This window comes from Pseudopodoces humilis, chromosome 13, assembly GCF_049639895.1.
Source record: "Pseudopodoces humilis isolate 2021_Gansu_Grassland_sample_001 chromosome 13, ASM4963989v1, whole genome shotgun sequence".
Lineage (NCBI taxonomy): Eukaryota > Metazoa > Chordata > Aves > Passeriformes > Paridae > Pseudopodoces > Pseudopodoces humilis.
In genome coordinates, this window is record NC_142212.1 from 12,498,861 (window position 1) to 12,526,053 (window position 27,193).

At 34.6% G+C, this 27,193-nt stretch overlaps 1 protein-coding gene across 3 annotated transcripts in view; it reads right to left on the minus strand.

The window, feature by feature from the left end:
- The window catches only part of CFAP20DC (CFAP20 domain containing), a 65,281-nt gene that overhangs the window by 36,733 nt on the left and 1,355 nt on the right, over positions 1–27,193 (minus strand). The window contains exons 2-10 of one of the 3 annotated variants that reach the window (XM_088061897.1): positions 26,258–26,347; positions 25,651–25,744; positions 23,691–23,763; positions 13,790–13,904; positions 11,793–11,946; positions 8,096–8,254; positions 2,535–2,671; positions 1,127–1,301; positions 450–596 (exon numbers count right to left, since the gene is read on the minus strand). In XM_088061897.1, the coding sequence (XP_087918023.1) occupies positions 450–596; positions 1,127–1,301; positions 2,535–2,671; positions 8,096–8,254; positions 11,793–11,946; positions 13,790–13,904; positions 23,691–23,763; positions 25,651–25,744; positions 26,258–26,347 (1,144 nt within the window). Of the gene's footprint in view, positions 1–449; positions 597–1,126; positions 1,302–2,534; positions 2,672–8,095; positions 8,255–11,789; positions 11,947–13,789; positions 13,905–23,690; positions 23,764–25,650; positions 25,745–26,257; positions 26,348–27,193 lie in introns of all 3 variants that reach the window. The other 2 variants (XM_005522237.3, XM_088061896.1) reach the window with 2 other exon arrangements.

Sequence of the window (27,193 nt, forward strand, 5' to 3'; positions counted from 1 at the left end):
AAATCACCACTGGACTCTATAAACAAAACAACCCTTTCTCCCTCCTTTCACCCCTCCCTTCCCAATATTACACAGATACTGCAGTTAATATTCTAAACTCTTATCTAAGACAAGTAAAATTTCTTGTACATTTCATATTTGGAGTCTTCAGTGTTAAATTTATTAGGGATTTAAAGAATAAATTATTTTTAGTACTTTTCCTTTAATCATGAGAGCAAGGAATTTTTATTTTGATATTCATTCACTGCTCTGGTACTCTGCTTAATCCTGCAAATCTTTATCAATGCTCAAAAGCAATTCTGTTGCAGGGTGCTTGATTTCCATAATCCCCCACAACACAAACATTTAATTTTTTATGTGAACTGCTTTTTGGGCCATTGAAATTTATAACAGATAGTCCTTCACACCATATAGAACTGAAATGTAAAATAATAAAATGAGTACTGTACCACTGGCTATCTTCCATGTAGGTTTGGCTTCATCTTTCAGAGATAATATTCTATGAATGTTTTTGTCCGGTGATGGTACTTGTGGTGAGGTGAGCTGAAAATCTGCTTCTCCACTCACAGATGTTTTCTGAGCCTGAATTTCAGGGTCTGAAATGCAATGCAGAAAGGAAATGCCATGAAGACTCATATTGTGTGCATATGGGGCATTGTACTGGGATGCAAACCTCTTCTAAACAGCATGGGGATCTTGCAGGGTAGCAGGAACAGGGCAGCCACAAGGAAGGAAAAATTTAACACTAGGTATGGAAAAAGGGAAAACCATAGTAATTATAAAAAACAGGCTTGCAAAAGTCTGCAAAACAATCAAGAACTACTGCAGCAGCTCAGTTATTTTCACAGCATGAGAAAAGAGGAGCATGTGTATAAATTGTGGTTACTGCCAGCAGGCGATGATCCCTGGCTCAATCACTCACAATACAAATAGCTGTAGAGAGAATGAGCGTTTGTTCACCCTCATACGGGAGAATAAGTCATGATTTAATGAATATGTCTTCAGTAATTAATTAAGTAGATAAAGGATTAGAAAAACAAAGAATTAAGTCCTAGATTCAAAGGCACAATCATGCAAAAATTTGTCAGTCTGAGAAGTCTACATATTCTTTGCTTTACACTCTTACCATTTTGGTATTCATTTTCAGTTGTTTGGAGAGTATTTCTTTTGCCTCCTTGATCTAAAGTATCACTGCATGGCCGGAGTGGTAGCTCCAGTTTCTCAATATCTGATATGAATTCAGTTGGCATTCCTGAATTTTGAAGCTGGCATGATGTTTTGCTACCCAAGGTCTTTGTTACCTTGAAAGACAATATTTCTTGATGAAAGACAAAAATATAACAGCTTTCAAAATACTCAAAGGTAAATCACACATTATGAATTACACTTATTTTTCAAATATATATTCCCAAATCTTTTTTTAAACACTATCTTCTCAGAAAACTTCATGGTAGACTCTATTCAGTGTGGTATCTTCAGTCTTTACAGTCAAGGAGCAGGCAGAAGGTTTTCTTTTCATTGAGTGAATGGAACAATGCAAAGAAAAGGGAAAAAAATTAGAATTCCTTATCAGAATAAAAAGATGAAAACTTGTAGTTATTCTAGACCTCAGGAGTCTTTTCGTCTTCAGAGAAAGGAATATAATTTTACGTCTTGACTTTCAAGTGACTTCCTACACAAGAGTTGTCTGGACCCCTTATTCTTGGTATTAAACTGAAAACTGTATTCCTGATCAGATTCCAAAATCCTCCATATTTGTTACTGGCAGAGTGGGTTCAGGTGTTTTCCCTGGCATTGTAAATGACAGCATCACATGAGCTGTAAGGCTGACATGTAAAGCTTACATGTAAGGCTGACTATCAGAGCATCCTGAAATGTAATTTCTGCTCTGCATTATAGCTTTTGTCATAAGGAAAAATGTTTGCACACACACACACAGGCGTGCACACACAAAAATACACACATGTGCACAAACACAGAGAAATTTCAGCAGTCTAGAAACAAAAAATTCAGTAAAGTAAGAATGATAAGAAATCACAGAGTAATTTTAGTAGAAAGAGGCATCTTTGTCTGATGCTGAAATTAGATTAGCCTATTTCATTCAAGTTTTGATGTCTTCAGAAGTTCTGAAATTCTCCAAACTCTTGTGACTGTCGCAACCACATCTTTGTTATATTTAGTCAGAGACTCCCTGCAATTAAAGCCCACTGCTCTTGGCCTTTCAGGGCACCTCTTAGAAGAGGCCTGGCTTCTCTACAGCCTTGCATTCATTGAAAATAGCAACCAGATTTCCCCTTAGACTTCTCTCCTGTGGGCTCAATAAACCCATGCCCTGTGCTGGAGCCAACCATGCATTTTCCTTGCCCTCCTCTGGATGTTACAGGATCTCTGGCACTGGAGGTCCATGACCTATCACAGTTCTCTGGAGGAAGCCTTTGAAATAAACCTTTAGTTTAACTCCTCTGCTTATCAATATCTTCCTTTGCAAAAGTGCCAATGGTGTTGTTGGAATTTGGGAATTTAGCCCTTCTTACCTTTACAGGTACCTTTGCTTTGGTTCTTCTGTTTGAAGATGGAGGTGGCCCAAGGATCTTTGACCCAAATGCAATGTGTGATACATCCTGAGTTTTACTGTTGCATATGTTGCTTTGGCCTCTATTACCCAAGATACCTAAGTTAAGAAAATTAAGAGTTTAAAAAAAATTACAGTACTTACAAACAATGAAATGTAGTATTTTTTTTAGAATAAACTAAAAGAAAAGAATTATGAATATGAAACATATATAAAAGTTATGTTCCTTTAAAGTGCACTCCCTAGAAATATAAGAATAGCAAATTAACATTTTATAAAAGTGTGTCAACATATCAGCAAGAAACTTTTGGTCTATTACAGAGACATATTTATAATCTTCTTGCTTTAAAGATTTCTTTAAAAGTGGGTTATTTATAAATAAAAAAAATGGTTTGCAGGATTTCTTTAGAACTTCAATGAAAACCCAACTTCTGACAAGAAGAAAAAAGAACTCTAATTAATAAATAACAGAATAAATAAATAATAACACAAAAAAATGGAGAAAAGACTGTCAAGGTATTAGTCACAGCTCAGAGAACTATTTACATGTACCCTGCTTTTTGAAATTACTGAATCTACTGTATTACCAGGCCTGAGCCCTAATATTGCAAATGCAGTCTATTGCTGCTAAAATATTCTACTCTTTTCACTTTTTTTATTTTCTTTATTGCTTAAACTGTAGATTTATTTTTATAAGTCTTTTAAAGCATGGAAATTGCCAACTAGTCTTCAAGACAAAAAAAGTAAACATGGAATGCAGGTGAATGTTCTCAATAATACTTAAAAAGGAAGGACAGTAAAATGGTTACACATTCCTTTTACCATTGGGGTTATAGAGCTGCATGTAATATTTATTTTCCTCTTTTATAATTCTCCAAGATTGTCAGTGAATTCTCCTTTCCAGAGCTGATAAAAATGGTATCTTCACATTAATTTATATTTAATATTTACAATGTCCAGATAAATTTTCTTGCTAAAACTTGTATTAAATTGCTATCTCACTTTAGAGATTTGACACCTTCATAAGGCAATAAAGTAGAAACAAAATATTTTGCCGATTCCCCTGAGCATTTTTCATAACCTTATTCAAGATGAGCTTTATTTATCATCAAGGAAATGAAAAACAGATCATACATTAGCCACCAATATCATCATTTACTGTACCAATAAGCACAGAAGCAGCTACTTACTGCCATTACCTGATTCCTTTTTTCCTGATGTGGCATTTGGTTGCTGTTAAGAGATGCCATTTAACAAGATCAGATGACCTGTCTTGGTTTAACATAAATTTCTTTTTTGCTGGCTACCTTGGGATGTTGTTAGCTCCAATTAGAAAAGCTGATTTGCATTAAAATCTCTCTTAATGACCACATTAATTGACTGCAATTAATTACCTACATCTACACATAACAGTATGTTGATGACATAATGAAATAATATGTGTAATTAAAAGTGGATGATACTAAAAATAATTTGGGCTTTTGATTTTCAATTAAATAAGAAGTTTAATGGATTAAAAGAACATTTTCCAATTAAAATGTACCTAAATATACCAAAGCTTCCAATTTCAAGTAGGCCAGCCTCTGAAGTTTTAAAAATGTGTCTGGTAGGACACATGCTATGTTCATAAGGTGGGATTAAAAAAAAGATTAAATCTTAAACTGAAGACATTTCATCTTCATGCAGGTGAGGGATGTTGTCATTAATTATTTTAGCATATATTCCTATGGGCTATGTATCTTTGTAGTCCAGATGGTAAAACCTGAGTCTTGTTTTAAATGAACATTAATTTTTCCTGCTTAAGATGCATCATTCACACTATTGTACTCATTTAAATTTTACAGTCCCTCATATTTTGACAATACAGACAAGGTTTTTTTTTTAAAATATAGCCACTAAGAAACTGGATTACAGTTTCCTCTGCTATTCCAAAGACAAATGTGTAATCCAACTTTACAACAGAACTCTGGCTTGACTACTTGTAGGGCAGTAATAGTCTCAAAGTATTGTTTTCCCTTTAATATAAAAAGGTACTTGCTTGTAAAAAAAATAAAAAAGTTGAACATAATTTAAATAAGTAAATATATGAAGAGTCTTACTCAAAGCAAAAATTCAAAACCCCTACTATTCATTTCACCTGCTGTAGGACAAAGATTGCCTTTGCTAAGGAGGTATATTGAGAGAGAGCAAAAGCTAACAACTGGAAAAAGCACCAGCATAGGCAGCTCAGTGCAGACGATGAAATTTTTATGAGTTGGTTTTTTCATATTGTAAAAGCAGAAGAACAGAAGTTTAAAAAATAGTTTTTAAAAACTTTTGATATTATGAAGGTTCTCAGAGTTTATTTTTCTTTAGAGCTTCATGAGATGAATATAGTCTTAAACATAACCAGTAGTTACCATTCTCTGTAACCTTATTCCCTTGGTCAATACTTTGCACATATTTTTTCAGAGAATTTTAACAGAAATGGTGGAAACAATTATTCACTGAATTAAAATACTAAGGATGAGAATCCGAAAGGCTGAGAAAGTTCTAAACCCAGTGGAATAAAAATCTATCTTCTTAACTGACAGCACCAATTCTAAAATTGCTTATGCTGATGAAGATCTGATGGAAATGGGTTCTTTATCTGATTGGCTTGCTCACACCCACTTTGCAGCTACTTCAGCCTTACTTCCTTCCCAGAAGATGTTCTAGCACCCTGTTGTAGTATGATCATATGACCCATAAAAGGGGGTACAGAGAAAGGGGGAAATTAAATGCTTTAGGAAGACATTGCAACTCTTACATGGGTTAAACCAAAGCTTCAGCTTTGTGCCTTATTCAGAAGCCAATAACAACATAACAAAAGAGCAGAGGAAGAAGGTGCCTACACAGAGATTTCACCTGTGCATTTTTGTAAGTTCCAGCAATAAGAAGTTTATGTACGTCTCCAGATTAAGAAGAAAAAAAACAAAAATCAAAATATTTTAAAAGGCTGAAATTATCTGTTCTTCATGAAGGACATGAATTAGAATACCTCATTTAAGATCTATTATAACTCTCATTTTTAAGAAGGGCTGGCACATATTCCAGGATATTTAGTGTTGTTACTGTTCTGGATCTACACAAGAACTTTTGTTTTTAAAAAAAGAATACAGATCAGTTAAGTGTACATGCAACTGAATTTACAAATCCAGTAAAATCCTGGGCATAAGGAAATTACATTTTTGATATGTTTACAATTCTAATCAATGAATTTTATCAAATATTAGTGAAAATTATCTCTTTTTTCTACATTGATTTATTTCCTTTTCGGAATTGTAGCTGATGTCTTCAAAACTCAAAAAACTGATTAAAAACTCCCATATTTTCTTCAACTACAAAGAAACTTGTCAATAGCTGAAAATTTTATTTCATTCTTTTCATAGTTCCATGAAGACCACTACCTCTTATGAATAATTTTACAACTCCAGATTTCCAATAATGAGAATAAATAATCTATGTTTCTCTCTACTGCTGTTCTTTAATGATGATGTATCTCTTTACAAATTTGTTTTAAAGAGATAGTCAGTACTTTGAATCAAGACAATAAGGACTGTAAATATATTTGCCTTGGTGAAATTCTGCTGTTGACTTTACTGCAGGTAGGAAGCAATGCACAGTTTTAATGCAAAACAGCAGCTTTACTAAAAAGCTCTCAATTGTCTGACCCAAGTGTATTTAGGCAATTTCACATCTTAGCATTTGTATCTACAATTCAGTTTCTACTGATTTCTGGCTTACAGATCTTATTCAAGCAGACATGCCACCTTAAACATGAAAACACAGGAAATCCTAGACTAGAACAGGCCAATAATCTCTCTAACATTCAGTTTCAAAGGCCAAACCTAACGCTTCAGAAATAGCACAAGATAATTCAGTATGACTTTTTGAAATTATCTGCCTTCAATACAGTTCTTAGAGTAAGGCTGGAAAAACTTGGAAGTACAGAATTGAATTTTCTCTTCACATTTTTACTGCTGCTAAATAAAACATTATTGTTACCCATATAAATTGCCAACTGACTCTGGAATCATACCAATTTCTTTACCAGCCTCTTTTAGCAGTAGATTCCATATTTTAATCGTATTCTATGTATCATGGCATTTTCTTTTATGAGTTTTTAATTTTCAACTGCATCATCACATCAAATGATGTTTTTTGCCATAAGATAAGCAAAGCAGCTTTTACTGAACATCCTTTGTATCAATGGTTACTTTATAAATGCCCTTATGTAAATTTTTAATGTTTATGTGAGAGATTTTCATTCATGCTGCTTCTCCCTGTACCACTTCTTGGTCTGTAAGGTATTTTCTGAGATGGTTTAACTGATAATGTATAAAGTACTTCAGATAATAATGCAAAAATAATTTAAAGGTTTGATACCTTTTTCATTTCCTATGAATTTGAATTTCCTGCTACTTAGTTTTTTAAAATATATTAAAATCTGAAAGTTCCACTGAGCTGTATCTATGGTGATGATAACCTGCCTGCCTTGATTAATTTAATTTTGATCCTTTAAAGCTTAACTGTAGTTATCATTCCTTCCCAATGTACAATCCTTTGCATTTAGCAAAGCTGGATTTTATGTGATGTCATGTTCCACATTTAGCCTGTCCAGTGGTCCCTAGACCATCATTTTTCAACACAGTGGCAACAAGACATAAGACCAGTAAACTGAAAACCTTGCTTTGAAAACTGTGGTATTTCCTGCATGTTACCTGCTCTCTTTTACAAGGAAAAGTAAATATGGGATTGCCCATCTCACAAACTTAAATTTTTCTCAAGTTCTACTCTTTATTAAACCCATACCTGTATCATAAAAAAAATTTGCTTCCCTTTACTCACTTCTCTGTTGAGATTATTCATAACTATAATAAACAATACAGAGACTAGAACAAAAACTTTTAAGGTACCCTGGTTTTAGCCTTCAGCTGTAACAATAATTTTAAATTTAAGCCTCTCTTTACTTTCTCTTAGCTTTTATCCAAGTCAATAGCTTGTATTGTAGCACACGGCTGTCCAGCTTCTTTAATAAATCTCTTCTATGCAATGCTGCCAAAGTCTAAATGATATGGTTTATTATTTTGTAGCTTAAAGAAAATATTCAAATAACTCCAAGACACCAATAAGACAAGATTTCCCTTTTCAGAGTATAAACTGAGGACACTGCATTGTCATATTGCCAGGAAGGCTTCATTGATATGAACATCAAAAAGAAGTGTAACAACTTCACTGTACAATGCTTCAATGTACATTCATATGACATCTCAAATATTGTTATAAATTGCATGCTTGAATTAGAATTGTCCAGGCTCCACAAAGATTTCAAACTATAGAACAGACATGTGTCTATGTGCTTGTGGCACTAAAGGTGTGCAGGAGTTGTCATGATTCATTTTAAGACATTGGAACGCTTAACATGGACATTTACAAAACAATCAATTGTTTGTACACATACTGTACCACCTGTATTCACAGTATTTTAACACAACAGAATACCTGTTTCTTGCACTGCATTTTCCCTACATTTTATTTCTGGCTTGAGAATTTCATTTATATTCAGCACTTGTGTAACTTGTGGGACATCAGAATTGAGCTGGCAGGTTGGAGGAATATCATCTGAGGCCTCATATGGCCCAGGTGAAACAACGCACGTACCTAGAATCAAAAAACATGGGCTTTACTTCATGACACTATGGAATTCAATTTCACTTATATTATTTGGTAGATTACATATACTTTAGTACACATGGCTAGAAGAACTGAATAGATTATGGTAATTTGAAAATTTGCCGTAATTGATCACTTTTTATTGCAAATTTTACAATTACATTGTGTATACTTCTAGGCAAAAATTTTGAATACAGTTAAAGGAATACATGCTAATGTCTGGAATAGCCATAGAAAATCAACTTCTTTGATTTGTCAAGAAAGCAAACAAAACAATCACAAAATAAATTTTGTTAATTTATATTACAACTCAGCTTTAATTTTAACAGTGATACAGTGATTTTCAGATAAAATGAACAGCTAAATATGGTATTCATATCTGTGGGAACAAAGAAGCAAAGAAGTCCCATATATGCAAAGCTTTCATTCCAAACTCTGGACACCATTATGCTTTCATGACAAACTAAAAACTGTCAACCTATGCATTCTTGTGACACCAGGCACTAGTAGGATGTGAGCTGATTACCTCTGTTTTCCCTTTGATAACCAATATAGACTGAGTTTATGAAAGCTGTTCACTACAAAGAAAGGAATTCATGCCAGAACCATACCTGATATTACAATGTAAATTCATTCCAAATTTTAGAAGACTTGAATATAGTAAGCTAATGAATTACCCTATTTTCCAAGGAAAAGAAGAGGAAAACACAACCTGAAACCCAAACATGAATAAGGGATCAAGTACTGAGATTTGAATGAAAAAATTCAAATGCCTCATGTATTTCAGTACAGGACATATTTTTTCAACCATTTTTTTTGCCAAGCCAGCACATTATTTATCACTGTTGGGCAATACTTAGTGATAAAAACCCATACATAAGTTCTGCATCACTATGGAAACAAGAAACTAGGTATAGTCTAAGCTTGTATGCTTCAGTATCATGAGGCAGAAAAGATGAATTATTTCCTCTTCTATCTCAATGATCTCATACAGAAATAATTTCTTTGTATATGAGGTTTCTCCTTTGCATTTACTGTCATTTTAAAAATTCAAAATACTGTATACTTGCTACTTGAAAAGAGTAACACACTCATTGCACCTTGAAATCAGTACTCTGACCACACCAAGGAGTTTGAAGCAAAGAACTGGGCCCTTGTCCTGGTTTCTGCTGGGAAGTATTTAATTTTCTTCCCAGTAGCTGGTAGAGGGCTGTGTTTTGGATGTGGCACGTGACCATCGCTGAGAACATATTGATGTGTCATTTGCTGTTCAGCTTCCTGAGCTGTCCCGTCAGTGAGCAGATGGTGGGGGGCACAAGAAGCTGGGAGGGGACACAGCCAGGACAGCTGACCCCAGCTGACCCCAGGGATATTCCAGACCACATGGCAGTGTGCTCAGCATATCAACTATGCCGAGTGGGGGGTGCTGCTGGTGGTAAACAAATCATGCAAATAAAAAACAATTGTCCTTCTTGGGTTTTATTTATCTTTCTTTGATTTTTTCCTTGTCATTAAGTTTAGTATTATTAAGGTGTTCTTATCTCAACCCATACATTTTCCTACTTTCACCCTTCTGATTCTTTCCCCCATCCCACTGCGGGGAGTGGCTGTGTGGTGCTTAGCTGCTGGCCGAGGTTAAATCATGACAACTCTCAATACAAGCTGAAATGTCACTGCATTCATTGGAGCTCAACTAAGTGGTTTAGTCATTCTGAGAGGGAGAAAACTTTATCAGAGAGTAATTGTTATCTTAATTAGTAATAACATAAAAACCCTTACTATTGTTTTTCTTTAATTGGATAGGAAGTATAGAATCATTTTAATTCAGCCAGACCTTCAGCTGTAATGAAAATTTAAGATGGGTCTAGAGAACAAGTTTAGAGGAGTAGTTGAGGGAACATGGGTTGTCCAGCCTGGAGAAAAGAAGGCTGAATGAAGGGAGACTGTGTACAGAGGTTGGTGTCTTCTCCCAGGTAACAAGCAGCAAGACAAGAGGAAATAGCCCCATGTTGTGCCAGAGAACATTTAGATTGGATACTAGGAACACTTTATTCATCAAAAGGGTTGTCAAGCCCTGGAACAGGCTGCCCAGGGTGGTGGTGGAGTCACCATTCCTGGTGGAATTTAAAAGCCATGTGGGTGGGGTTCTTAGGGACATGGGTTAGTGGTGGCCTTGGCAGTGCTGGCTTAACAGCTGGACTCAAAAGACCTTAAAGATCTTTTCCAGCTAAACATTCTGATTCTATGAATTGCCTAGATAAGGAAATTCAAAAGCATAGAGAAAGTACTAATGCCCACCAGCTGTGTAATAATCATAGAATTGATAATGAAGTAATTAAAAGTGTAATATTTTACTGTGCATACAGTGTATTAAAGCTGTTGACTCATTATATTAACTGCATTTTAGAATTTTGGAACTCATTTAGAATATTTAAGCACATTTCAGAAGCTGTTTAGAATGGAAGGAAAATAACAATACACCAATGGAATTAAATTAGATGAATGCCAGTGAGAGCTTGAATTGCAGTTTCCTGCTGAGAATTTACCATATTCTCTCTGCAGACATTTTTTAATTAATATTTTTTCCAATTTTACCAACAAAAAATCAGAGGAATAATCACAAGGTTTGCCTACTCTCCCCTATTGGTTTAGTGTTTCCAAAAGGAAGATACATTTTGCTACACTTACAATACTGTTAACTACCTCTCCTTCTGAAACCAGAAACGTTATTTCAGGTATGTTCCTTAAAAGACACAAAATGAAAATTTGAATGAAATAGAAGCTGAGCTATTCCTAGGGGTGCCTTTAAAATAAGAATGTGCCAGCTGTGCTTTTGAAATTTCTCGTCTATTATTGCAAATACCAGTGAGGAATGAAGTTCTCTCCTTGGAAAATGATGATTCAGGATTATGACACGAGTCTGGAGACTGGTAAATTTTGATCAAATATCCTGATCTACTACAAAAAACCTATAATTTTTCAGCTCACCACCAATATTACTTTCCCAATAAACAAGGCCACATTAGGATAACTGGACCTGATCTGAGGTGTTTATTATAGTTTCATAGCTCTGTTTCATATAATATTTTGTTACAATTTTGTCTGCATTATTTCAAAAAGAAATCTTTCATCAGCTACTAACATCAAAATTAAGAAAACAAACAGCAAATGCTGCTGTTTTCAGTACTTCTCTTTCTGCTCAGATACTCTCTTCTTGGCCAATACCTGATTTCTATCAGCATAAAATACCCTCATTAAAACAAGCTCTCTACTTGGTCAATCCTGCCAGAATTTCTTCAATAAAATATTTGTAAGGAATTCAGTGTTTCAAACACAGGGTATTTAACACACATATTTAATTAGTTGCCTTCAGTCCAACACTAGCAGACTTAATATGCTGTACTATCACTTTAATTTTTATGAAATCATGTAATTCTTCAAATTGCCAATCTGATGAATAAGAAGCTTTTGATTTTGTAACACGAACAGTTACGATTAAGACTAGATAGTAATTAAAACACACCACCTTCTCCAGTTGTATCACGCGGCTTGAATTTTAAAGTGAAGATCTTTCTTAGCTTACAGTTAGCTGAAATAATAATTCCATCCAAAGACCGGAATAGAGCTCCTCTGAATATTTCATAGGTAAATGTTACCAAGTCAATACACATATTACACCACTAGAAAAGAGAAAGAATACTCTTTAGTAAAACCCACCTGTGAGCTGAAGCTAACACACCTTCTATACAAATAAACATGATGGCCTTGAGGATAAATGCAGCAATTTTTATTCAACTTGCAGAATTCTACTATATTTTATATGATGACTAATGTAAAATTTAGATTAATGATTGAAATTTTAAAGGAAAAAAAAAGTAAAAACGTAATGATTGTACATGCCCAATCTCCTTATAAAGTCAAGGTAGAAATATTCACTTCTAATTGCCAAATGAAAACATTTTTGAGAAAAAATTTAGGTGCATACATTACTGTTCATGTCTTAAATCTGAAATTTTGGAAGGAAAGTAATACTTATTTTGAAAACACCAAGCAATGGACTGAAAAATTCAGTATTTAATTGTAACTAATACTTCTAGTGATGAGGTTGAAAGATGGAATAATTTGTAGTAATACAATATAGGAAGCTAGCATGTGAAAATGCGAACTATGTTCTGCTGATGGAACAATCAACTTATTATATAGCCTGACTTACAACCCCTCATGCTGATAATAGCAATCGGCTTGTGTATATAGTAAGCTGAGCTATCAGAGCCATGTAAAAGATCTATCTAATCACTGAAAGCAGCATGCTCCCTCCTTTAAGCAAAAGCAATGATAAAAAGGCAGATAACCATTTAAGAGAGACAGGTATATATCAGATACACTAAGAAATATAGATCTATTCTTTAAGGTTGGTCAAGCATTAAGGTTATTAAAATATTTTGTCATTATAAATGATCAGAGCATCTAGACATATCTGATTCATGCTTTATTATCTAAATTAAAATACATAACTGAAGTTCATCTTCTGCTTGAATTTACCTTGGTGTACATTAATGCACACGTTAATCCTGAAATACCTGTACTAGTCTGACACTAATTGAAATTACACTGAAGAAAAATAATTCCATTGGATTTTGAATTAACAGCAACTTCAGGGGTATGATCTAACACATATTCATTAAAAAAAATCCAACTACTTCTTCCCAAAAAGCAGAATACTCTTCCATTTTAAGTTACCACAGTTGCTTTCACTTAACCTATCTCAAAAAAGTTATAAATTCAGAGTTTTATTGTAAAATATTCTCTCTCATGTCTGGCCTTAAATTCACAACATATTGCTTAGTATACTGTTATCTAGTTCTCTTCATGCAAATATATATTTAAAAATATTTGAAATCTAACTATTCTCATATCAAGTTTATTTTCTAAGCAGTATTTGAGACTCAGTCCTTACATTGTTATACAGTAACCATCAGACTTTGTATCCTGTCAGCTATTACCATATGTTGTGGCTGGGTATGGGAGAGGGGAACCAGGAGATAATGGTTATTTTGTTTTCATCAGTTTGACACATAGATTGTTCTCTATATGCCAGAATTTGGAAGAACCTGAAGAATGTGAAAGCAGCCATCAGCTACAGCCTACCTGCAGCTCCAGTGAATGTCATCAAAGGTCACTACAAGAGAAGGGACATGTGAGCAGTAGCACTATCATGAAAAAGCATCAGGGACATAGAGAATTTTATAGAGGCTGGATCAACAGGAGAGGTGAAGAAACACCAAAAACAGCAGTAATTTTGTAAAATGAGAATGAATTCCTAATATAAAAAGGATAGAAGAGGCGCAGTACTAGGTGGTTCTGCTGCCATCTGGTAAAGGGGACATACAAAAATATCTTCAATCAGTAGGAACTGAGTTCTAAACCAAGCAATAAGTTCAAAAAGTTCACAATATACACAAAAAATTTCTGATTAGAAAACATGCTCAACCTCAGTCCAGGGAATATTCCCGAGGTACCTACTATTTTGCGCTTGATCATAAACAGAGGAATCTTTGCATGCAGAGGGGTTACAGACAACACCTTGTGGACTGTTGACAAATACAATCTTCTTTTAATATTGTCAAAATCAGTTATCCTATAAAAGAAAAGTCAGGGGAGAACGGAACAGATCTTTGTCAATTCAATAATCCAGTATCTTTGGGAGATCACAAAAAACTTGTTCATGTGCAGAACCTTTATGTCAGTGACAGCAAATATGGAATTTAAAAATTCTTTTACAAGATGAGTAATGAGATTTCTTTCCAATTCAAACTTTGTGGCTATATCCCTGCATATATAAAATCACTTTACATGCTAATTTCATTTCAACAGTCTATACTCTTTGCTAGATTTCCACAGCGTATTCAGAGTATGAAAGAATTCAATTTGTATGAACTGAGGACCCAGTAGCCTTTAATAATAACATGTGTTTTGCCCCCTTAAGCTTGTGTTATCTTGGGGCCTGCTAACTAGAAAAAAAGTATTTGCTTTCTTTTCTTATAAATGCCTCTGTCACTGCATATAGATTCTTTTCAGCTTAAAGGTAAACACAATACATTGTCTGTCTGTTTTACTTCATGAGGACATATCTTCAAAGGTGAATTATAATGCAGAAGTTTATTTCTCACTATTCAGGTCGTCTCACAATGATACCAAAGACACTGAATTTCAACATTTCTAATAAATTCAGACCACAGCCATGGACACATACACACACACACACACACAAAAAAAAAAAAAAAGGTTTCCTTTAAACTGATAAAGAGGGTCATTTTTATGATCTGTTCCCTTCAAGTCTTGTTAGCAGCTGCACTGGTTTTGGCTGGGACCTAGTTAAATTTCTTCAGAGTAGCTTGGAGAGTGCTATGCTTTGGGTTTGTTCTGAGAGCAGTGTTGGTATCTCAGGGACGTTTTCATTGCTGCTGGGCACTGCTTATACAGAGCCAAGGCCTTTTCTGCTCCTCACCTCATCTCACCAGCCAGAAGGCTGGGGACGTACAGGGAGCTGGGAGGGGACACAGGACAGCTGATGCCTACTGACCCCAGGGATGTTTCAGACAACACAGTGCCATGCTCAGCAGTAAGAACTGTGGAGAAGAAGGAATGGGGAAAGCTCAGAGCTACATTGTTTTCCCACAAAGCCATTGCACAGGATGAAGCCCTGAGCTCCTGGAGATGGCTGAACATCTGCAAGCCCATGGGAAGGAGCTAATGCCTTCTTTAGATTTTGGCTGCATGTGCAGCTTTTGCTCTTCCTATAAAACTGTCTTTGTCTCAATGCACAAATTTTTGCACTTTTACCCCTGTGTATTCTCTTCCCCAGGAGAAAGAGGAACTGCTGTGGCTCAGCTGCTTCCTGGGGTTAAACCACAACAGCAGCACAACCTTGACATTCTCCAACAGTCCTTCCTTACCACTCCAGAGTATAGACATTACTTTAAAGGCTGCAATCTGGAGAATATGCTTAATGTATGGGGAAACAAAGATTAATTTACCTATTATTTTTGAACAAGCCTATATCTAACAGATGGATATTTCTTTGTAATTAACAGCCCTCTGAGAAGATGACAAATAGTTATAATAAACAACTTTTTGTCACTACTTACTGTTGCTAAAAGTAATTACTCATAATCATTCAAATGCTGGGTTCTACTTTAAAATAGTGAGACTGCCATGTAGGCTTGTGTGGTTTTTTGTTTTTTTTAAATTTATTACTGAAAACACTTTTTCATTAGCTAGGGACTACCTCTCCTATGCCTGTAGCTTAAATAATGGCATCACCCAAAATTTGCAGAATAACACCCTAAAACCCTAATTCATAGGTTTCCTTAGGTCAGCTTAGGAGGACATTAACTCGGGGGAAAATGACATTAGTTATTTTTTCCTGTTTGAGAGTTTAAGCAAAGACATTACAAAATATACTGCAAGTATGTAAATATCAAAAGGTTGTACAAGTACAGGCAATATGAATACATAAGCACCTTCTTGCTCCCCCATAGTCATTAAGACCATCATCCAAAGCAAACTGTTCACCAGCTTTCCAGAACTTGCTGATTCTTTCCTCTCCCTTGCAGATAACCTGATGTTTAACCTATTGATCTTCATAACATGAGTGGGCAAATAAAAACAAAGTGGAAGACTCTACTATCTGTTTCATTTTGAAAGACTAGCAGTTCATCTTATAAATCACATGCACTTGAAAAGCAGAAATCACACTACCATGCCAAGAAAAAAACATTATATACTCACTATTGCTATTGTTTGACATGAGAGATTCCAGAATTCTCTGTACATATTTTTATGAACTGACTAATTATACCACGTCCTTGAAAAGTGACTTCATCAGAAAACCTCCAAGTGTCTTACAGTGCTGGTACCTGGCACGATCTTACTTTTGAAGAAGTTTAAGCAAGATGTGAAATAATTCCCTTAAGATCACCAGCAAATGAGCCACATAGGTAACTAAGCCTTTGTCCCATATTAAGGCATAGTTCCACCCACCACTTTACTTCCCATATAGCCTTTGGTGAAAAACCTATGAATCTAGTTTCCAGGTACTCTTCACTCTAAATCTTGGGTGTTCGGAAGTACTAAAAAATTGGTGCACCGAAGAAGTCCAAAGTATTGGAGCAATGGTTGCTTGAAGCTCCCTGGATTTCCTGGCTGTGTGTAGAGCTGAGCAACTGTGCTGAGAAACCAGGCAGTTGCAATAACCTGAGTACTGAGACCCAGAAATACTATCCCTGATGAACCTCAAACTGCATAATTCTCAGTAGAGAATACTGCTTTAAATGAGGCTATAAAAAAGCAGTAGGATCCCAGAATTAAGTCATGCATATCTCCAAACAACTGGCAATAAAACCTAAGTTCACTCTATACTATCAGTTCAATATGTTTAAATTTTATTATTTATTTCTTATATGAATAGGTTTATCTGTCTCCTTCATGAAAAAAACAAGTACCTTGGTAATAGAAAGGCTATTGGTAAATGTACAGCTCAGTTACATTCCAAAATGTAACACTGAACACATCAAAAGACATACATTTATATCAGACTCTGTAATTTAAGTCTAAAATAAGACTTTTTATGATGATAGATGTGTCATAAGGAAGGGGCAAACCTGAGATGCATAGATATAATCACTTCTAAAGAAGTGTAATTTTTTTCTGTAAATACAGTTAAAACAATAAAAATACTTATATTCCACAGGCAAAAGTAGGTGAAAAATTCAAAAAGGCAAATTAAAAAAAAAAGATGGCCTTAAAATTACATAAAATAATTTATTTCCCAGAAGAAGGAAGATAATTATTTAAGAGGTAGTGTAACTTTCAGACTCTTGAATTACATTGCTTATTGGAAAATGAAAATAAAAATTGGTCTGGAGAAACTCTTTTCTGAAATAAATCAAACAATGGGAGCTAGAAAATCAGATCCCTCAGTTGCAAAGTGACTCCAGAGTACTTGTGGTGAAACTCAAATTTTTTCCTGCTATCCAAAAGCAGAACTTATGTTCAACCTACAATAGCAAGAAACATCAGCAGCACACATCTTGATTTTCAAAGATGAATTAAAAAAATCTATATGGAAGTTAATGTATTTTTATTATGTCTGTGCTTGAGTATTTATATCTAAGGGTCAAACATGATAGAAAAGTAATGAGACCATGTTCAGAAAAATGAGGTAGTCAACAAGAAAATCAACCTCATTTATAATAATATTCCTATGATCAGCAGGTGCATAACTCTTCCAGCAATGGTCATTAACTGCATTCATTGCACACTTAACATCTACATTTGCAAACCATTTGAAAGTAAAATTACCTTCCAATTCAATTTTCAATTTTATTTTACATCTTCAAATTTGACTGACTATTTTCCTCACAATGGTAACTATAGTGAGATTGCAAGTGAATGGTAGCAACTACCCAAGAGCACAGATAGATTCATCTGCTCAGATTGCCTATTCACTTTGCTTCTGTATGGATAATAATTTATAACCATTTCTTAATGTTCAATTCAAGGCTAAAAATGAACTTAGAAAAAACAATACTGAACAGTTGAAAGGATGTTTCATTTGTCAGGATCACTTGGTCTTCAAATGAAAGTGTTTTTATAAATGCTGTAACCTGGAAGTTTGCCAGACACAAAAGCAGGTATTTCATCGATGTTGCTATGCTAAGAGCGACTCCCATGCAACTTAACAGTAACAGAAGTGTCTTTGTTTCCTGGTCAAAATCCAGTGAGAATTCTCTGCTAATGCTTCACTATTAGTACATTAGTATATTAGTACTTAACAACCCTAGTGCCACTTTCTCCATAAAAGGCACTGCTTCGTAAACATTGGATAGTAGCATCATTATCATCATCATCATCCTCATCATCACCTCCATTTTAAAGACAGAAAACAAAGGAATAGCAATTGTCAGCTGATTTGCTATGCTTTCAGATTCTCAAGATTTCCTTATTCAGGAGCACCCTGTACTTCACTTCTATGTGCTACTTGTAAATTTGTCTTGTAGGAGATTACTGAAGTGGCTGCCTGACGATCTGCAATCCAGACAGAGCAGTGTATCCTGTCCTCATAAGAACAGATGTAGTAATGTTGAAAATCAATCAAATCTCTGCAAAATAAGAGATCTGGAAGACAGATATGTCACCCAAACCCAGAGAACAAGTTGTGTTGTGTACTGGAATTTCCTGCTGATAGTTTTTTTTTTCTGGAGAGCATTAAAGAAAAAAAATCCCACAAAATGCCCTTAAGCAGTATCTACAAAGAGGGAGTAACACAAATGGCAGGCATCAAACAAGAATCATCAAATCTGGTGGTTAGAATGGAAATCTTTCAAAAGATGGGCAGATATGAAGAAATGGTGACGCCTGACCTCTCCCTACAGGATACTGACATATTTGCCATTGATTCTCCAAATAGAGAAATGACCTCGTATTTTTGCTGACCAAGAATAACTTAGTGTGAAAGCTTAATTACTCTTACAACTCCACATGTTTCACAAATTGTCTGGAAGTGCTCACTAATATTCATAACATATATTTTAGAAACTTCTATCAATATTTTAATATCCTTGATTTTGAAATAAGCTCATCTTTCTCTGATTTTCAAGTATTTAGTAAATGCCATTTTATGGCACAATGCTATGTTCCTCTGAAGCATGGCTAACTTTGCCAAATCATTTAGAAAACTGTAATTTTAGAAAACAGCTTTTAATTTTTCAGTACAAAGTACTCTAATAAGTATTAATACATAGAAAGTTTAGTGCTGACTTCTTTTTCAGAATCCAAACAAAGTACCTCTATAATGCAGTTATTTATGCCCGCTGCAAGTTATATTGGCTTTTTAGTTCATTGGCTGTTATTTTTTCTGCTTTGTTATTCTTTCCATGAATTTTCTGTTCTAAAGAGATGACCCATCCTTTCATCCTTTTGAGACAAAGGAAAAGATGTTTGCATCTGCTAATGTAATAGTTCTCTTAAATATAGCCATATTTCTCACATTTAAACCATTTATTCTAATTACTAGGAATTACTATGAAGTCTTGCCTTTAAAAAGACAAAATTAACTGTCTTGCTAACAGAGTTTACTTTATTTGGCGTATGAAAATCCTGACTAAAAACCCTATCAACCAAATGCAAACAGGATGCTGTTTACCTCATGTTACTTACACTGATCAACCAACCAAAATATAAATAATTAGTACTTTGCTTCCATCTAAAGTTCTAGAAAATGCCATGACTGGGAGAATTATTAATTTTTTTTTACTTTCAAATATATGAGTTAAAAACTGCTTTGTAAATTATGAAATTGAAATTTAACGTACCCTAATATTTCGAAGAATGTTTCTCCTGCTTCACAGGATGTGAAGGAACATGTCTTATGCTGCTAAATACCAGAATTTCAAATAATCTCTCAGGTAAATCTATTCAATAAAGTTTACCTTCAGTCTCTATCTAAAATCTTACAGCAATTTCAGATGTACATGACAGAATTAGCATCTATGTCCTGTTTTGAATTTTAAGAGGTTGGCCTAAGTTTTGCAAGACTAACCAAGATTCATATTGTTCTGTATCTGAAAACATGCTGGGTGTTTAGGTTAACATGAATAATTTATGATACCTCTGTCAGCAAAGCTAAAATGATGACTGATTATTAGATAGCATCTGATTCACATAAATTCAACTGTTATGGTATCTGTGAATAAATTAGCTATGCCTGTAAGACCTACTATGTTGTGGTTATTAAAAATCTCAAAGTAATAAGCTTGTATTTATAGAAACAACTGCTTGAAAACAGGAAATATAGTACCAAAATATATACATTCTACTGTACTCTTCACAGGCCTTGTAATAATATTTCTTATCAGCAAGCACAACTACTTCAGGAATAAAGAAATTTTAACCTCCTTTTCCCTACAGATTCCTTCATACGTAACTTGCTTCAACAGAAAACTTATCAGGTATGTTCCAGAGTTTGAAAATCTCACAGAGTTTGCATTAATACAGAATATAACAAGAGCTGATGCCTTCTAGAGCTGGTGAAGGGTAGTGGCAAGCAAAGATAATTTGACTATGAACAGTGGGATAGGAACTGAACAAACTGGTTGATAAGTGCTTTCCCAGCTAAGCAAAGATTGAAAGGTTGAGGCAGGAAGAATTAAGAAATTAAGAGACATAGGTATCATTAGAGTGAACAAGCAATCATCTTGTGATCCTCAGCGCATTCTGGCTGGAAAGATGATGCATAAGGTGCTGTGTGATTCTAGGAAGTGACAACACAGCAGAGCCCCACGGCACACTAATACTGAGCACGAAGTCTGGACTTGGGGCAGCAGCAGTTCTCACTGACAATGGACAGGTTTGCTCTGCAGCTTTTCATGTCAGAGCTATAAGCTGTGCCACATGTGATTTACAGACGTTTACCATGCAAAGATTTAAACAAGCTTGAAGCAGTATGAATTAGCCATCACTGAGAGAGGCAGCGTGACTTCGGAGCTGCAGCAATGGATAAGTACCATCCCTGAATTGAGAAAAAAAATCATACAAGGAACTCATACAGGAAATCATATAAGACCACAAAATATTTCAGTACATAACCAGGAACTGAGTATCTCATCCTTGCTCTTACACCAGACCAGCCTACTATTTTTGTTTTTTGTGGGTGGTGTTTTTTTGTTGGTTTTTTTTTTTTTTTTGATGCTATGGTACAATTTCAAGGTCTATTTCCTCACATCAATTGCTCTACTCATTTGCTGTAAAACTTTTCATTACAAGATGTGCTAATTTCATGTGATACCCAACACTGAGAAAAACCATATCTGAAACAAAGTATGACCATGACTGGCATTACAGTAAGAATAAATGTTTGAGTGCTTGTCAAAATGCCAAACAGAAGTATTAACACCCACATGTCCATGTATTGGGAACTAAAGCAAAAATGACAATGCAGGCCAGATGCTGTTTTCTCTCACATGTGAATATTTTTTCAAACATTGAGTTACCGTTGCTTTTCCAGCAAAGCAGCAAAATCCATAACTCTGAAGATTTAACAACTGGCTACTGCATTTGCAGCAGACAGCTATATTCAGCATTACTAATAGCTTTGCTATTATTTGCTTCAAAGAAGCTGCATAAATTACATGCTCTCTACCTTAGTTGTGATTTTATTATGCTTCATCAAATTTTTCATCCGCAATCTATTTTACACATTTTTATGCAGATCAATACATTGACTGTTAATGTGGTGGTATTTATCTAATCATGCCACATAAAAAAGTATCTAAAATTCTATACAGATTTCCTCTGAAGAAAAGATAAACCAGCTAATATAGAGAGTATTTTGCACATTTCAGTATTTATGGCAGGAATCTTGCATGACTGGTTGACAGCAGCGGGTTAGGAAGTTTAGCTCAGCTGATGCCAGCAGTGATGGATGGTCTTGAAGAAATTCTTGTTTGCTGACCAAATCAATCACTGAACAGAATGCAAAAGAAGTTGAGGCTCCAACTAAATTCCTGTTTCTATCTCTCTGCAGAATGGGAGAGCGAGAAATGTAACAGAAAGCTTCATGCACAGCTATTACAAAACTTGTCAGTGATTTTTACATAAAGTAAATTTCATAGCTTGGCATGCTATCAATTTTCACTTGAAGCTGCTCAAAGATTCAGCACTAAGTAGTCAGTTTGTGTAAGAAACCATCTTTGAACATTAAATTTCAGGAAGAAACAACACCATCAACATTCTGTCTGCAAACAAACGAGATTTCTTTCAAAACATCTGAAAAGATGGGAACTGAAGAGCAGTCACATGAAGCAAGAAGGACTTGTCTTTATTATTAACTGGATTATCTTAAGTCTGCTAGGATAAAATAATGCATTGTCTATTCTGCAAGCCTTGAAGGACTTTATGGGTACAAGTAAGTATAGTTGATTTCAAACACAAAACTCAGTATTAAAACTATTTTAAAAGTAGTTTTATTAACTTTTTCATGCAGTTGCACTAAGTTGGGAACAACTGATATTGTACTTTTAAGATATAAACACATTCATTCAAAGTAATTGGAGCTACAGAGAAAATCTGTAGTTAATATAGTTTGTATTATATGCATTATATAACAATATAAGATATGTTACATAAAATACATATATTGCAAATACAAAATACATGTATTTAAATCTATACAACTACCTAGGAATATTATAAAGACATGTATCTGCTTTTACAAGAGGGACATAGTAAAGATGGGAACAGGAAGTAAAAAGAAAAGATGAAGAAGATGTAAAGTCAAAATATAAGCTGTAAAGAGAAAAGGCAAATAAGTGTGGGAGAGGTGACAGAAAATGTTTTTATCAAAAAAAAAAAAACAAACAATGAGAAAAATAAAATTAGTAGAAGTAGAAAAGAGGTTCTTGTTAAGAAAGTGGCAAATACCCAAAATAATCAAACTGACCATGACACTACAGAAAAATCTGAATTCCTGCACCTGTCATTAAATCATTATATCTTGCTCCTGCCTACAGAATGTCCATAAGAAGCAAATCTTGGTTTTGCTATGGTACTTGCTGTTTGGTCTCTGTGTGCTGCATGACATATCCTGTTTTTTTTTTTGTCCCTTTGCCCCTTTTAATGCAAACCTACAGAAAGTCAAAAATAAAATCCTTCTTTCAATTTACATGATTTCATTGCTAATTTAACTGGTATCATTCAACCCATCTTTTCTTGCAGGGCTTCTAACGGCCTAATATTTCTTTTGTCAATCCACTTTCAGATATTTTATGGGCTACAAAGTTGTGCTGTTTATATATAAACAGATGGTGTCACTAGGGGAGAAATGTTGTCCAAAGCCTGTCAACTACCCAAGTTTAAAACTCTATTAAACCATTTCATAACTAATTAATAAAAAAATCTGTTTCTGCTGTATCTTTCTTTCTTCACAGTGTGGAAATAATTATACCAATTGAGCACCCATTTGTTTTTCTAGCTTTTTAGCATTTGTTTGGTTGTGTTTTTCTCCCCTAATTATTATATGTATTTCTTTTTGCTCCGGACCAAAGGGTCCTCTCTTATGACTTATGAATAAATCTCTTATGAATTTTCAGGCAGTCCTCATGCGCCAGTATTTTCATATGTTTGATAAATTTGTGTCCCATTTCTTCAGATTTTTCATCATCTTCATTCAGGATTTTTTTGAGTTTGTTCTGTCTTCAAAGGAATGTCAGCATTTAGAACATCTAAGAAATAATGATCTCATTAGCTTAATTACTTTTTATTGCCTTGACAAGTCACCATGCTTTAATGCAAAATATGCCACCACAATTAATGACTGCAATCAAGAATTCACTTTAAGTATTCAAGAAAATTTTATGCATCTTACAGTAACTCAGTGGAGAAGTCTTTTCCCAATGGCACAAAAATCTGAAGTGTCAGAAATTGCTGCACCAGTCCCACTAGAAACAGGGGAAAAAAAAAAAAGCACTGTGTGCATGCAGATGCATGTTTCACTATCCAGCATTTTGAGTTTTTACCATATGCTATGCTCCTACAACACTATTTCCCAAGGTTCACACAACATATGAACATGAGAAAAACCTGAAGAAATCCAATTTAAACTGCAATAAAAGTATTGTTTTTAAAGTCCCATCTGTGGCTTCGGTGGAATTCTCATGAAAGCAAAAGGAACCTTTTTTTAAGCTTACAATTTTTGTGCTCCAAGAGCATGAAGACAACAAATATCCCATAAGAACTATAAAATGAACTAATATTTTCCTATCAAGATTATCTTATAATCATGTTAAACTTGCACTCATGTTGGTGACAAAGTACACCTTGCTAACTAACTTCAAAAAAACTCTGGGGTAAGAATACAAATCAGATCATGACAACACTGCTCAGTGGAGGCTTCTGATTTTTAGAATAATAGCAAAGCAGTTTGATTGAGGAACAAACAAAAAAATTCAGGTAGCTTCCTATCAAGGGAAAACAGTACAAAGCTGTCTGAATTGAACCATATGTTGTTTTCTTAGATATTCCATCAGGGACAGTACACGCTGCTTTTCACTGACTTCACAAGCCTGAGCAGCAACATTGGCTCCTCTTCTGAAGACTGAAAAATCAAAACTTTCTTTTTTGAGGGCCAAATGACACCTTAAAACTTCAAATTAGATTTCATATATTGAAATTTCTTCTTTTATTTTGGATGAGTATACAAAGTTCCAGTGCAACTGGGAGACCGTACACACACTTGATTAATTAAATACTTGAGGTACGTACACCTCAAGAGGGGAAAAGACCAAGCCAGAAGGAAACAGAATGGTAACAGATGGAAACCTGACTGGAGTAGTGCAGCACTAGCTAAAGTAAATTTAAAACCAAACTATTTTTAGCAGTAATTACCCACACAATTAATTATTCATCCTCATTTTAGTGTTTAGCAACAGTTAGCAATTTTTTTCTTTTAACTGTTTACTGTTATTTGCTATAGTAATTTATTGTACCACTGAAAATAAATCAGTCTTGTTTCTCAAAAATACACATTGCATTAATATTTATTTTAATGAAGATAACAGCCAATTTCTTTTATGAAAATCAGACTAAAGTTAATTTTTTTTTTGTGTTTATTGGAAAAAACTTATGTCTTACTGTATACCCTGCATGAGAAGTATACTAGAATATTCCCATTCAATTTGTTTAAAATCACCATCTCAATTTTTTTCAAAAGCAAGCAGTTAATTCTAAACCAGCTGAATTCACTCCTACAAGCCTTATAAGGTACACCACCCCATCATGGAGTTTAAGGCATATGATGATTGCTGTATTGCAGACTGCTTGGATTCTGGTTTATTGTGGTGCAAAAGACATGCTGGGAAAACATTCCATACTACTCTTAAACACTGATTACATAAACACAGTGGAAATTTATTGTACCACATGTGCTGATTTGATACAAAAGTAAAAATTCTTTAAAAAGTAAAATGAGAAAGGGGACAGGAACCTAGCTCATATTCTTTAATGTCAGTAGAATTACTGACTTTAGTAAGTGCTGAATGGAGTCAGAGGTTATTTATCAGACATTGGTCTGCAGCAGGATCAGGTATACCAGTGAATTTGGCAGCACCAGAACATGCTGGATCTTCCCTACAGCACTCAGTCTAATCTGGAATTTCTGCAAGTTTTACTTATTTGTAATTGACCTACTAAAAAGTTAATGAAAAAACACTTTTCCTATGCTGAATTATGCCTGAACTAAGGGAGAATAGTGTAAGTTTTGCATTCCAATATAAGATTGATGTAATAATCAGAACATCATCACAGACATTTAATTCTTTGATACTCACAAGTTTGTTTGGTTTCCCTTGGTAGCTTCATTTTGTTGATTAGACTATTTCCTTCAAGTACAAAAACAAAGCCTTTTAGTTCTCTGTCGTATTCCTACAAAAAGGAACAACAAAATAAGCATCCTGATAGAATTCTCCTCCTGACAACCAGCCATGCTACTAACATGCAAAGCTATTTTTTTTTTTTAATCAGGAAATGCAGATGGCACTGCAAGTATGACTGGTTCACATGTGAGGGCAAAAATATAATTCACACAAATATGGATGGCAAATATATAATCCACACAAGTTCTTTATTTGTGTGTTTTATGAACAAATAATGCTGACAAACAGGACTCATGATTCAGTGAGCAAAGCTCAATTCATTGGTTACTAGAGTACCAAAATTACTTTCTAAATATTTAAACTGTAAAATTACTGTGACCAACTCAGTCTGCAAGCAGGCATATAAAAGTAATTTAAGTAGTCATTTAGTCTGCCATAATGACAGAACTGTAAGTGACAACTCCACTGTCAGGTCAAAGCCCTCATTACCTTCTAATTTTAAGCTTCATTCACATTTTTCTGGTATATACTCTAAGTTTTATAGATTTCTTTAAAAACTTACTTTTGATATAGCTGATGGGTTGCCAAAAATCTTCCATTTTGTTCCTGGGTTCTTGCCTTGAGCACTGAGTATTTCAACAAATGGCCCCCCCTATAATAAAATGGTTTAAGGATATATCATCCAGTCAAATGCTCAGCACTAAATTATCAACAGTCAAGATGAGAACCTAAGAATCCCTCTGTATCATGCTGCTACTAGAGTCAGCATTACTGATCAGTCAGACAGCAAAATATCAATAACAACTTCTAGACTACTATAACAATCAATTCATGTAGTCAATACTTGGCTTTATTAGAGGATCAGAAGATAAAACTGAAGGAATACCATGGAGTGTTTGAAATTATTTTATCTATAATGTCATTCTCTGAAATTATTGCAAATATTCTAAAATTATGCAAGAGATGACTAATTTCTATTTGGGTAAGATTGATTTCTATGTTTTATCAAATTAAGTGAGTTTTAAAACACTGCTAAAAAATAAAAGGTGCTGCAGATTGGATGTTTTGTCTGATTTCCAATGGAAATGAAGTTTGCACCATTTGTCAACATATGTGACTGGCTCTGCCTACATATTTTGCAGTAACTTTTCTACTAGTTACCAAATTCCAGCCTGATTTTACCAAACAAAAATTTACTAACTTTCCTGGGCCAACCTAAGGGACCTGGTAGTAGATTTGTTCCAGTCAGTATCACCATGAAAAGGGTATGGGCTACAGCCTTCATGAAGCAACAGAAGATTATTATGGATGTCCCCATCAGGTGAAAACTCCTGACATGGAGCATGTGCCCTATTGGACATCAGGGAATCTAAACGCAGGCTCTTGGGGAGGTTGGCTTTATCACCTCTGATTAGGGAATTACTTGCTTCTAGATTTTTGCCATTTGATGTCACATTTTTTGTGACATCTGATGCACTCAGCCTACAGTTTGCTAAGC